Below are 13,814 nucleotides of genomic sequence, written 5' to 3'. Positions count from 1 at the left end.
GGGGCGTTGTTGCTACGGTGATGCATCTCTATCACCCTCACTTGTAACAAAGGTGAGTTCACGGGGAGGGGCCAGAGGTTAGTGGGTACAGGTCATAGACGTCACTACCTGCACAACGGGGATGTGTCCGTGTAACACGGCGAAAGTGAGTGGCGTCCCCTGGCGCGTTTCAGGATAAACTGAGGGGTGCTTGTTTACTGTGCTGGGCACCTGGGAAGTCATAGGTGAGGTTCAGGGAGAGAGATACACAGCCGTTAACATTCAGAGCTCAGGGGCGTGACAGGAGGAGGAGGAGGAGAAGCAGTATGCAAGAGGAGAGGTGGAAGCAGCGGAGATGGCGGAAAGAGATTTTCCCTGAAAATCTTGGATCGTTTCAGTCGTCGCCCTAACTAGGAGGCTGCCTGTCGACTGTTTTCAGTCTACGGTGGCCCTGACGGCCAAATCACACCAACCAATCACTTAAAGAGCACAACGACAATTAAAAAAGCAAAAAAAAAAAAAAAAAAAAAAACCACATTACCTTTTAGAAAGCAAAAGAAATTTCCAAAAGCCAAAACACAATTCTAAAAAAAAAGTAAGGAAATAAAAATAAAACTTCAGAAATTAAAATGTAACAAAAGAAGAAACGAAGAAACTGCGACATTAATGATTGGATGATGATGTTTGATGTTTTTTTCCCCAAATGCATCTTAAATGTTTCCATAATAATAAAAGTTTTATAGCTATTACAGAGCACAGCCAGGATCATTTTATGCCAAATATTATTTAGCTGAAATGATGGAAAAACGTCATCCTCCAATCAGCGATTCCTTATTGTGTTTGGTTTTTCCACATTTCATTTTAAATTCTAGAAACTGCTTTCGTTTTCCAAAATGTCTGATTTTATTAATTTTTTAATTTTGTTTTGATCTCTAATATGTAATTTTTTTTTATTTGTTCATTTTTTGTTCAGTTATTTGTTTTTAATGAATCTTCAAAATCTGTAATATGTTGAGTGATTTTGTTGTTGTGATTTGAACTTCAGGGCCACCGTATCAACCTGTCACCGTGTTTGTTTTTAAGGTGGGTCGCAGAAAAACCCTTAATCAGACGTGGAAAAAAAAAGCAAAATGACCACCTTAACGTTGAGCTTTGGTGGCTTTTCCCCGTCAGAAAATGAAATAAAATGACGTTTTATTGCTGTTTGGAGTCAGGCTGAGTGATTAATTCCATGTTTTTTCTGTTCTCTGATGGATGAATTATTCATCCCTGCTGAATGACTCAAGCAGAAGCACATGTTCGACAATCGGTGGGTTTGTTACTCAAAGGATCCGTTTGAATTCTTCCCTCCTTTTGCCTCCATGATATTTATCTTTATCTAAACAACACGTGTGTTTATCTGCTCCGGATTTATTAGAACCGCCTCAAACTTTCACCATTTCTGAGGCAGAGCAGAGTTCTTCATCTTCTAACATCTTCTTTAGATGTTATGAAAAATGTATCTTGAGAAAAATTTGAAATTTTCCTAAAAAATAAATGAAGTTTTTAGTTCTAGAAAGTTATATTGCAACATAACGAAATATTGTCAACTTTTCCTAATAGTATGAAATAAAAATGTGACATTTTGGAGTTAAAACTGTTGTGTTTTTTTAGGATGAAGTTAATTATAAATAATGACATTTTAGAGATTGAGTCAAAATAAAGTTTAAAAAAAAGCAAATGCTAATTTATGAAGTAAAAGTTATAAAATATGTTCAAAAGTAAAATCGTTAACAACAGTTTTTTTTCATCAATAAATGCATTTTTTTTTCTACTTAAAGTGATTTTTGGTTTAAATAGTTTGGGGATTCAGCAAAACATTTTACTTATTCTAAACTGCTTTTTAATCAAAGCATCAAATACAACATAAAATGGTTATAAAATTAAAAAAAAATGGGTAAAAAATAATTTAAAATAAAAGCAAAAAAAGGCTTGGATAACAAATTGATTAAAAAAACAATACGATTCTTTTATTGAACCCCCCCAAAAAAGGTTTTAAAAAGCATTTTTGTCATTTTTGTGAAGTTTTGGATTAAATGTTTTTGTGGTTTTTAGATCCCCCTGGAAAGGTTTCTCCATAGAAACACCTCCGGTCTTTTTTTTTTTTTATCTGTGAACATCCAATGAGCAAACAGACTTTTTTCCTCATTTTCAGGGGACAGATGCTTCTCATCCAGAAGAAAGGAGCAGCTGATTTGGATCAAACCAGGAGATCCAGCAGACCCTCTGCTGTGAGGCGGACTCTACCATCATAAAAGAAGCACTTCTGGTTTGAAATGCTCCAACCGAGCCTTTAAACTTTTCTTTTTCTTCTTCTTGAGCTTTCTGTCTTAAATCTGTGCCAAACGTAGACATGAGTTCAAACCAGGATCAGAAGTGATGGAAAAACCAGATTGTAAATGTGAAAAATAACTAGAACATTTGAAACTTGAAAGTACACACTGTATTGTAAAATACATATGTTTGAGCAAATATAAGTATTCTCAATTTTAAAAAATACTGATAACTTGAATAAATAAAACTATAAATCTTTTGCAGGTCTAAGTAGCCTTTACGCTAACTCTGGTGCATTTGCAGAGATGCTTTTTTAATGTTTAATGTCCCTGTCACAAAAAACAAATAAATACAAACAAAATGAAAAATAAATTTTATGTGTAACAGCTGCTGTTTTGTATTTTCAACATTAGTTATTTTGTTTACAATCTATTTAGTCAAATTATACTTGTTTTTTCCATATAGTTACTGTTCCTTTCAAGTTTACGTTAATGTTTCTTTTTTCCGTACAATCTGTTTTTCCTTGACTTTAAATTGACCCTGCTTTGACCCCGTACGCAGAAACCGAACCAGAGAACAATCACAGCAAATGGACGGATAGATGAGGACGAGCCAAAAAACGTCCCAAGTTAAACAACATCCACACAAAGATTCACAATAGTCTGTATGTTAATGGTTTACCTGCAACTTTATTTGCTAATTTTTGACTTTAAGTTGAATTAACTTGGTTACATTTATTTTGTAAATAATTTCTGATTAAAATTGTTCTCCTCCAAGTGGTGTACTGCATCTTCAATTACTAAAATCAACTAATCAAACTTTATGTGATAAATCATTATTAGTCAATGGATTCAATATAACAAGTGCGTGTAATGCTTGTATAAGTGCAAATATGTCTATTTATAATCAATTTATTTAATTTTTATACATTTTCAAATTCACATATGGCTCCATGTCTTACATAGCTTTCAATAAACCAATAAAGCAAACCAAAAAGTACTTTAAACTGTGTTCAATAACTAATTTGTAATTGTTGCATTATAACTTGTTACTTCAGTGCATTTTATTAAACAACTATGTCAACTGAAAAGTTAGTTAAAAGTTTGAGCCTACAATGACAAATATAAATGTTTGAGGTTTTTTTTTTACACATTTTTACACTTTCTTATTTTCTGTGACCTGCCATCTTCCGCCCACCTGCCAATCAAATACATTTGTCAGTCTTTACCCACCTGCCAATCAAACTATAACATTTGTCAAACTCTGCCCATCTGCAGATCAATCAAATTTGTCCAAATTCACCCTTTCGGCCAAACAAACAATCGCTTTTGTCAAACTCCACCCACTTTCCAATCAAACAATTACTTTTTTCAAACTTCACGCCCCTGGCAATCAAACACTATGTCTCAGACTTCGCCCATCTGTCAATCATTCAAATTAATCATACTCCACCCACTTTCCAAGCAATCAATTGCATTTGTCAAACTCCACCCACCTGCCAAATGAAACAAGATTTCTCACACTCCACCCACCTGCCAATCAAACCACCACACCACTTAACCTGAGCCTTAAAAAAAATCATGGTAGCTCTTCCCACGAACACCCTGCCTGTCAAAAGAAGGGCGCATTTAGTGTTTTACCTCTGGTCGCTAAAGGAAAACAAATCATTCAGTTTAGGGCAGGTACTGAAAAACTCTTATGGTTGCTATGGAAACATCACCTTGGAGCAATTTGCAGTTTGGAAATGAAAAGTGACTTTCTTTTCTTTTTAATGGCAGCTGATTAATGTGCTGATTGCCTGTTTACAGTTTGGATCCTTAAAAAACAATGTATAAAATACAAATAAATCTGTAGGTTTATGCCTTTTCAAATGTGTATCTACTTTTATTGGAACAATTCAGCTTCCTTCTTCGTGTGGACGATCATTTACTCAGAGACAAGTAAACACAAACCAAATCAGGATTTACAACAGCACAGCCATGTGTAAAGCGTAAAAAATGAAAGGAGGCACATGCACAGTCTGTGGCAGCTAGTTACAGAGAGTGCAACTGTTGGTCCCCCTGCAGAGCATCACCTGAAGCCACCAGGTGAGCGTCTGCAGCACAAGACCTAAAGAAGTGACTGGTGGCGCCTGGAGACTATCGCCGCATTGTTATTCTAGTGGAGACAAACCACTCGTGTGCAAGAGTTACTGGATTGTTGCTCATCGGAGCACTCGCTGCAACGAGCTGCCAGGAGAACAGAGAGCATGCTGGGAGCAGCTGAGACAGCATAGATGAAGGGGGCAAAGAGTTGCTTTACAGATTTCACTGGTGCAATAAAATAAAGACAAAAAAGTGAATGAACAACACAACGACAGAAATGTGAAATCTTGCCGGCGTCGGATGGTCAACACTGACCTCGCTGTTGATGTCGGCTCCGGCGTCCAGGAGCATCTGGACCATGGCCTCGTCCCCGCGGACACAGGCGTACATGAGGGGGGTCATGCCCTGCAGACAGCGGAGGGGAGGCTCAATAAAACACTTAATATATTTTGTTCACACACTGTATTCCTAAAAGTATTTGCTCGCTCATCCAAATGAACAGAAGCAGGCGTTCTAATCACTTGGTCTGGCCACAGGTGTAGAAAATCGAGCATTCAGGTACGCAGATTGTTTTTGCAAACATTTGTGAAAGAATTCCAGCCTAGATTTGTCCAAAACATTTGGGTTGATTCCGTTCTCCCAGTCTTGCAGGAACAGTTTAGAGTGGACCATAAAGTCCATGAAGAGAAGGCAGTCGGAGTCTGGTGTGGTTGAACTTGATTAGCCTGACCTGAACCCCATAGAACACCTTTGGGATGAATTAGAGTGGAGACTGAGAGCCAGGCCTTCTCCACCAACATCAGTGTGTGACCTCACCAATGGGTTTTTGGAAGAATGGTCAAAAATTCGTAGAAACACACTCCTCAACCTTGTGAACAGCCTTTCCCGTAGAGTTGAAGCTGTAACAGCTGCAAAAGGTGGGCCGACATCATACTGAACTCTGTGGGTTAGGACTGGGATGGCACTTCAGTTCATATGTGAGTCAAGGCAGGTGAGCCAATACTTTTTTTATGTCACTCAAAACTCAAACTCTGTACCAGTTTAAACAGATAATTGAAAAAAACTCAATTACTAACTGCACAGTGCTTCATCAAACAAAGTATCAGCAAGGTTTACCTTAATTTATGCTTCAAAGATGAGAATTGTTGTTTGTGCTCAAATTGACCTGATACATATATATAGATAGACAGACAGACAGATCTATATATATCTAGATAGATAGATGTATGTCTAGATAGATAGATATATGGATATACAGTACAGACCTAAAGTTTGGACACACCTCATTCAAATGAATAGGAAGGTAAGTAAGGCAATTTCAAATTTCAATTGTAATACTGTCAAGTTAAGGAGTTAGGGAAGTCAAAACAATGTCAACAATAGAGCTAAAGCTCTGGTGTTAAAGGGTTAATAAAAAGTCAAAATTTCCCAAACTCAGGGGAGCTTATATCCTGAAAAATTCATTCAAAATCCAGAATTTTCTTGGTCAAATCTTTAAAAAAAACAAGACTCACTGGAATTGATCAACAGAAACAAATGTGTATAGAGGAAACATTTGCCGTGATTGTAAGTTTTGCTTTAGCATTGGAGTCTGTTGAGTACAGACGGATAATTAATGACAGATGACATGCTCCCAGCCTCATTCTTCCAAAGAAACATGGTTTGCCGACAACAACATGCCACCAAATCATTATTAGAAAGAAATTCACCTCCCCATTTAAGTCGGAAAATACTCTTCTTTTTGGTCCAAAAACACAAAATAAACAGGCGACCCAAACGGTTATGTTTTTTTCCTTCTTCTGTTTTTAGACATTAAAACTTAAACATGTCTCTGTCAAAACTGCTTTGCTCTGACCGTAACCGTAGGAAAAAAAAAAACGGCTGTGTGCCGGTAAGCATCACTTTAAAGCGGCTTTTCACCAATGTGCATATAAAGTGTTGCATACCAGCGCAAAGCCGCTTTTTTGATTTTTACGTTAATACATTGAGCTAAAGCTCCAGTGTAACTGCTTTACAAATCTGAACACTTATGTTATTCTCCTTTTTGAAAGGAATCAAACGATTTTGTCTTCATAAAAGATGTTACAATTCTGAAATCTAGTAGAATTTCCGGCTAACGATGTCTGGGCCCCATCTTGTCTGCAACCAGGTGCCCCTATATTCTTTGCTCTTTTTGTGAAACAGTTAAGACTCTTTTAAGTCGATCAGACTTAATTCAAACTGAAATATACAAAATCATCGAGATGAACCATGAGTGGATGAATATCGTATTCTCTGTTCTGGTGTTTTCATGGAGCCCATAATGTGGAACTAAGCTCACAAATATTATGGGATGTCTTTGAATTCTGTTCTGTGGGAGCAGAGTGCACAGGAGGAAGAAGATATGGAGGGATAAATTGTCAGGGTGAAGAGGAGACGAGACAACTGAGAGACAGGTGACAGATAAGAGAGAAACAGGAGACACACCCGAGAGATAAAAATGAGGAAACTGTTGCCACAGCAACGCTAATCTCATCACTCAGTTTCAATCACATGCAGACCTTTGCTTTAACCCCCAAAATGATGCGCAATTCTCTAAACAAAGGGGAAATAAAAAGCCTTTTAACAGTAATAACCATGATATTAATGGAGGACACAACACAAATTTTCTCAGTTAATTGACTTAACGATGGCAATTTTCAATTCTAATTGATGCAGACATTTAATTATCTTGAAGTGCAGAGGATTAAGTCAAGAAACATAATTCAGAGGTCAAACAATATTCAATTAACGAATCAACTTATCTGTCCATCAGACACACAAAGATCCAATTAACCACATTTGTTGGATCTGATATGGATTTGGGCCCCACTTGGAACAGTTTCAGGATTTTCACACATTTGGACTTAAAATCTGCATCACCAAAAAGCTTTATCCAAGACACATGACGCCACTTGATAAGCGACAAAATGTTTCAGGCAAGAAGATTTGAAGTCCAGCTGCAACGACTCACCTTCACGACCACTGCATGTGTGATCAAAGTATTAGGATCTGATGTGGTCTGTAGTTTGAGTCCACCGCTGTTTTAGGTGGCAATCGCAGGTTTTGGTGTGACTGTCCCAAAATGTGACCGTTTTTTTACAAGCATTCCCAATGACGTCTGTATACAGAAGCCAGATGAGCAGTTGATGCATTACCTTAGTGAGCGCTCTACAAGATCACAACGGGGAACTGATTCCCTGTGGACAACAATATACTTTATCATCATTGCTGTCAGGTGTAGATGTTGGTCAAAGGGGCGGGGTCTGTCCACAGACACACTCAAATATTACAAACATTAAAAAAAAACCTTCCCACACATACATGTCAACATGTACACAATACCAATACGGCTAACAGGTGAATGCACACAAACAAACACATGTAAAGCGTTTCATTCTGTCATGTGCACTTTTTGTGCAAACTTGGGTTTGAATCTGGGTTTTGAAATGGAACTGAATTTGGATCCAGGTTTGGATCTAAATTCGTGCACACTTACAGTTCTGGTCTTTATGTTTTTCATACTGTGGTTACATTAGAACAGATACAAGTTCCACAGAAAACATTTTAAGAGACAAAAATATATCATGAAAACAGGAAAGAAGTCATTTCTTTGATGTAATCTGCAGCAAGGTGACCTCAGTAAAGCCAGACGTCCCTTCGTCTCCATTATTTCGAGATTTCCAGAAGTTGCTTGCAGCTTCTTCTTTCCCAGACCAAACCATGGCTGCCTCAAAATAACTGCAAAGAGTGACGACAGAGGTGGAGTGGGAAACCCCACAACACTGCATCTCTGTGTGCCGCCGTGTGCTGGGCACATTCTCAAACATGCCACGCCTCCATTCTGCAGGGGAGGCATCATGTGATCAATTATAACTTTACTGTAAAGAAAGAAAAAAAGAAAGAAAAAAAGCACTCTTCCTTCATGTATCAGGCTTGCTGGAGTGTTTTGGATGACGTCTAATAAAATGGGCGTCAATCATATGTTGGATCTGGGTCATTATGCCCACCAGAGACTTTTTACGACTCACTGCAGCCCTTTACGCAGCCGATTGATGCTCCTCCTGCATGCAGATTCATTCTTAAATATTTCCCGGACAGCCTTGTACTTCATCAGCGGATGGCTGTGGGGTGATAAACCCTCCTGATTAGTTCGAGACAATCCCCAGCCCGTACTTTATTGCTGCTATAACACTGCCTTGTCCCCTTCTCTGCTTTACTGGAATAACAAGGACGTAAAAGCCTTTCCATTAAACAAACGGCTGTGCTATGACGTGTTCACAGAATGAAACGCTTTACACGTGTTGGTTCGTAATGTTTTCTGGAAGGAGAAGAACTTCTGAAGGGGGTTTCACCGGATCTGTGTGGCCCAGAGCTGAACTCAACCAGCAGCAGCTTATGAACACAGGAAATTAAACTGCTCTGTTCACTTCCACTCAGCAACACAAGGAATCACCGATGTTTCCAGAAACAGAATGTTATTAATGCTTCATTGTTACCACTAACGGCGTTCAAAATCTTCAAACTCAGAGGAGTTTAAATTTGTAGAGGGTACCAAAGGTAATTTTTGTAAAAACTGAAGATGGCAGCCTCTTCCACAGGTCAAAGGTCAACAAAACTTGTGGTCGTAGACTTACCCTTGTGCTATCCCAGACACTTTAACATTGGGAGTTGGGTCATCTAGACCCACTAGACAGTGGGCTGAACCTTTTTTCTTCAATGATTTGTGGTATTCACTGGTGTCCATGGGTTACATGAAATCCTCTCCACCTTTATCCACCTTTGTCGTGGTAGGGAGACCACGTCAATGGGGGGTCATTTTGACCACATAAGTAGCACAAGGGTTAACCCGGTGTCGTTTGTGTGAAACTTTGTGATGATTGCTCAAACAAGTGTCGTGTGTTTCTGTGTGTGAGAGTGTGGGAGTGTGTGTTTCAGGTGCCGGACCTGTTCGCTCATGCTGTTGATGCCATCGGGTCCCAGCAGGTTGACGGCCTGCTTGACCAGGTCGGTGCGTCCGCAGTTGAGCATCCGGAATCCCAGATCCTGCAGGAACTTGGCCTCTGTGGAGGCGGCGTCCAGCTTCCTGGTGGCGCAGAAACAATCCTCCGCTCTGCAGAAGGAGGCAGCAGATTCATTACTGTGATTAAGTGGGAGCTTATCTCAGAAATGGATTTCCAGATCAGTAGATATTCATCTTCACGACATGCTGAGGGAAATGATTATCACTCTGCATTTTACAACTTCATAAATACGGGGTTCAGTGCAATCGTAGTCGGATTGCTAATGTGCTAATTTGTCAACACTCACTCTTTGTTTTCTACAGTAGCTTTTCACCAGGTGAGGCTTCTGCAGTGACTCATTATTTCTAATTCCTGTTCCCATGATGCTTTTTAATCGGAGCAGCTGTGCTTCTCACAGGGTCACGGAGAAACCTCTTCATGGTATTCCTCTCATTCTACCCCACAATTATATCTGGCATTTGCAAACTGGTGCTAATTGGCCGAGCACACCTCCTGGTGTTCCCATTATAGCAACTCTGCTTATGTTTGAAAGGTGACAAAGAATGCCAACCCACCGGCTCTGAGATAAAACACCTGATAGAAATTCTGCAAAGCGCTGTGTGTGTGTGTGTGTGTGTGGGGGGGGGGTGATTCAAGACAAGAAAAACAACGGGGAGTCGAGGGAGACGCAAGAGCGCACAAAAAATGTTGCCTGAAATTGAAGATGCAAACCCACATCCTTTGAAAGGCACTTTTACATTTTCAGGAAAAAAAGGTGGTTTGAGAAAAAAATGTGTGTTTAATCTGCTGTGATTTTCAAAAATTCTAAAAGTTCAGAAATGTTTCAGGTACCTAGCAGAACCTGCGGCAGGATGAGGATATGGATCTGGGGTTTTGATCCAGATTTGGATTCAAATTTGGATCTGTATTTGAATTTTACATTTTTAATTTTCCAATCAAATCAAAATTAATCAACCAAGGTTTGATATATCTGTGTATGAAGGATTAGAATGTATTATGTTTTTCTTCTTTAGTGTTTTCTGTTTTATTCCTTAAAATACACCAATTACAATTCTATTCCAATGTGAGTCAAGATCGCAATTTGGATCCAAATAAGGGTTTGGATCTCGATCTGGATTAAGATCCGGGTCTGGATCTGGGTTTGGATTTGGATAAAAAACTTGATCTGGGTTTGGATCTTTATCCGGAACAGTGTCTGGATTTGCATTTGGGTTATTATCTCCATTTGAATCTGGTTTTCTGGAACTGAATTCAGATCTAGGTTTGGTTCTGGGTTTGGAACTGAATTTGGATTTGCAGGGCTCCAGACTGCGAGCAATTGGTCGCATTTTGCGACCAAAATTTGAGAGTGTGCGACTAAATTTTACATCCAGTCGCACATGCGTGACCAGTAAATTTGCCTCCCCCACCCTAGGTATTTTTTTATAAATTAAATGTGGAAGGGGCACGTCAATGATCGATTAAATAATCAATGAGACGCGAGCGCACACGCACGCAGGCAGACACACACACTCGGGCCCCCAAGATGATATTTTGCGGCCCCCGCCTTAATATGAAGGTTTAATGTTACTGCAGCCCGCCAGTTTAAATGAATGACACTTTTTCATTGTCGTGCACGGAGATGACCAACCAATCACAGTGGGGTAAATGACTCTTGGGGGCGGGACAATGACGGGGCTTGAAAGCAGGACACCTGACAGCCCCCTCCCCGGACCACATGAAGGAGTTCCTTACTTTCCTTTTTAGAACGTATCTATTCGCTCGTAATTTTCTACATACATGCAGTCCGTGCTGAACTTTTCTCTGGGTCACACAGACCCGGAGGAAGGTTAAGTTTGGGTTACGGTTACGGCGGCGCATCAGACGGTTTTATGAACGGCTGTTACGGCAGCACGCCGCTCCCGCGGGAGTCGGGTCAGCTGAGGAGAATAAATGTCCCACACCTACATGCGTGACAGCTAACGGGGCTGGAACTTTTAACACGCTCGAGCAAAAACATTAGTTTTAGACTCACTGAAAACACGTGGGGAAAATGCAACGATAGACGTGTTTAAGATGAACCGCTGCCATCTCACCCCCCCCCCACCCCACCCCCAGGCCGGGGGTGGGTGGGGGTGGGTTGGGGGGCTGTGAGATGAAGGCGAATCTGCAGCAAGACTGAAGGACAACAGGAAGTTGGAGTTGTTCTTAAAATTCAATTTAGTTTTAATATTATTCTCCCCCTTAGTGTGATCTGTGTTATTATATATTTATTTTATGATTATTTTAATGTTTTGTAGTGCATGTAGCCATTTAAAATGAATTGGTATTTTAAATTATTTTAATTAATCACTCAACTACAAAAACCATCAGGACACATGTCCCATAATGCATTGTTTTGTAGTCTGTAGGGCAGCTTTCAGTCAGTTCACTTTTCAGCTGTGTCCGGGTAGGTTTGCCCCTTGCTCCCACCCCTTTCTCCTGATATTTTTGTGATGATTGACAGTTGATGCTGGAGCAAAACCAAAAATATACGTCTCACACCAGGTGATATGCGCAGCGTTGAGTTCACCTGAGTGATCTCAAACACGCTTATTGTGCATCTTGGCTGCACCTATTTGGTGTCACAAAGATAAATTTCCATCCGATTTCTTTACTATTTGTACTGTCATGACAGCGATGCTGCTGTCAGTTTACCTTCTTGTTGCATCTTCAAAAGTGCAGAATAAAATGTGACACTGAATTAGAAACAGCAAATTGTAATTTCTGCATCTATTATTAAAGTATTTATTAGTAATACAGTGGAAATTAGTAGATCTGGTTAGCATGTTGATTTACGGTATGCGCCCCTAAATTTTCAGTTAGGGGCCACTGTGCTCCTAGTGAAAAAAGTTTGTCTGGAGCCCTGATTTGAATCTGGTTTTGGACCTAAATTTGGATTTGCGTATGTATCTTGAACTGTATTTGAATTTGAATTTGGAAAAACATTTCTATTTGAATCTGGGTTTTGAACTGGATTTGTATTGTTTTGTATTTGTTTATTTAAGGGACAATGCGTACAACAAACAGTGTAGGTTGCTCTAAAAGTAATGAGACACTGTTAACATGCAGGATCGTAGCCTAGGCTAATTTCCATCCTCTGTCCCGTTCTGACCATGGCCAGCCACCCAGAGAGTTTTAATTATGGGTTTTGGATCAGGGTTATGACTTGGAAGTTTATTTTTGATTTGGATCTGGATTCAAATCTGGTTTTTGATTTAAAGTGAATACTTTTAAACACATTAACAACTTCAGAGAATATTTTGGTTTATAAATCGATTCTAAGACTTCTTTTTGCGACTCCAGCAGCTTTTTTGCCCATTTTTTTCCCTTTCAGAGTGTCAGAAGACATTCCACCAAATACAAACCTGAATATATAGGAGTGTTTTAAAATATTGGATTGGTAGCATCCATTTCAAAAAATCAATTTCTCCCTTCTCAAAACTCCTCTACCGTTGTTACTCAAACTTAAGTGAAGTTCAGAAGAATGCTTGACATAAGTTTGAACTCTCAGGCTCTCACTTCATTTGTCGAGGTTCACAGTCCACGCCGGGAAGCAGGAGCCTCGCCGCCTGCCGTACGTCATCGCTGTCCACAGAGAAGCTCCGCCGATGTTCGGTGTGGGCCACCGCCACCCGGATCCACTCCATCAACGGGGGCAGCACCAGATATGGCCTGCAGGCCAAACATGAAGAACATTTCATGATGTTAAAGACAACAGAGCCATCTGGATTCACAGAAATGCCACAAAGGGAGGGCAATCACCACTATTTGAACATTTCAATATTTTGTGATGAACACAGAGATAAATCCATCACACAAACATAAATATATAAATAAATATGGGTATAAATAAACATGGATTTGGATTGGGGCTTGAGTCTGGGTTAGTGTTTGGATTTGAACCTGGATTTGGATCTGAATTTGGATTTTTGTCTGTATCTGGTTTTGGATCTGGGTTTAGATTTAAATTTGAATCTAGGTTTGATTCAGTGTCTGGATCTGGATTTGCACTTGACCCTGAATTTGGATTGAAATTTGGAACTAAATTTCGATTTGGGATTGGATGTGGATTTGTATTTGTAGCTGGGTTTATATTTCAGTTTGGATCTGGGTTATAATCTGGGTTATAGATCTTGGTTTGGGGTCAGATCTAGATTTCGATTTGGGCTTGGATCTGGGTTAAAATCTGGGTTCGGATCTGGTTTTAGATTAGAGTTTGAATAAGCTTTGATTATTGGTTTAGATCTGGAATTGAACCTGGGTTTGGATCTAAATTTGTATTTGTAGTTGGATTTGGATTAGAGACCGGGTTTGGATCTAAATTTGAATTGAACGTGGATGTTGATTTCGATCTACATCTGGTTGTTAATCCAGG

At 39.5% G+C, this 13,814-nt stretch overlaps 1 protein-coding gene across 2 annotated transcripts in view; it reads right to left on the bottom strand.

Annotated features, from left to right (window-relative positions):
• Positions 1-13,814, bottom strand: part of LOC101162723 (ankyrin repeat- and BTB/POZ domain-containing protein 3-A) — a 187,369-nt gene that overhangs the window by 15,116 nt on the left and 158,439 nt on the right. The window contains exons 4-7 of one of the 2 annotated variants that reach the window (XM_023952521.2): positions 12,959-13,111; positions 9,342-9,507; positions 4,692-4,781; positions 109-210 (exon numbers count right to left, since the gene is read on the bottom strand). In XM_023952521.2, coding sequence (XP_023808289.1) covers positions 109-210; positions 4,692-4,781; positions 9,342-9,507; positions 12,959-13,111 — 511 coding nt within the window. The remainder of the gene's footprint in view (positions 1-108; positions 211-4,691; positions 4,782-9,341; positions 9,508-12,958; positions 13,112-13,814) is intronic. The other variant, XM_023952522.2, reaches the window with a different exon arrangement.

This window comes from Oryzias latipes, chromosome 23, assembly GCF_053564925.1.
Source record: "Oryzias latipes strain Hd-rR chromosome 23, Olatipes_Hd-rR_3.1".
In the NCBI taxonomy this organism is placed as follows: Eukaryota; Metazoa; Chordata; class Actinopteri; order Beloniformes; family Adrianichthyidae; genus Oryzias; species Oryzias latipes.
The sequence above is the reverse complement of the archived record's forward strand: the minus strand, read 5'-3'. Positions and strand labels throughout refer to the sequence as shown.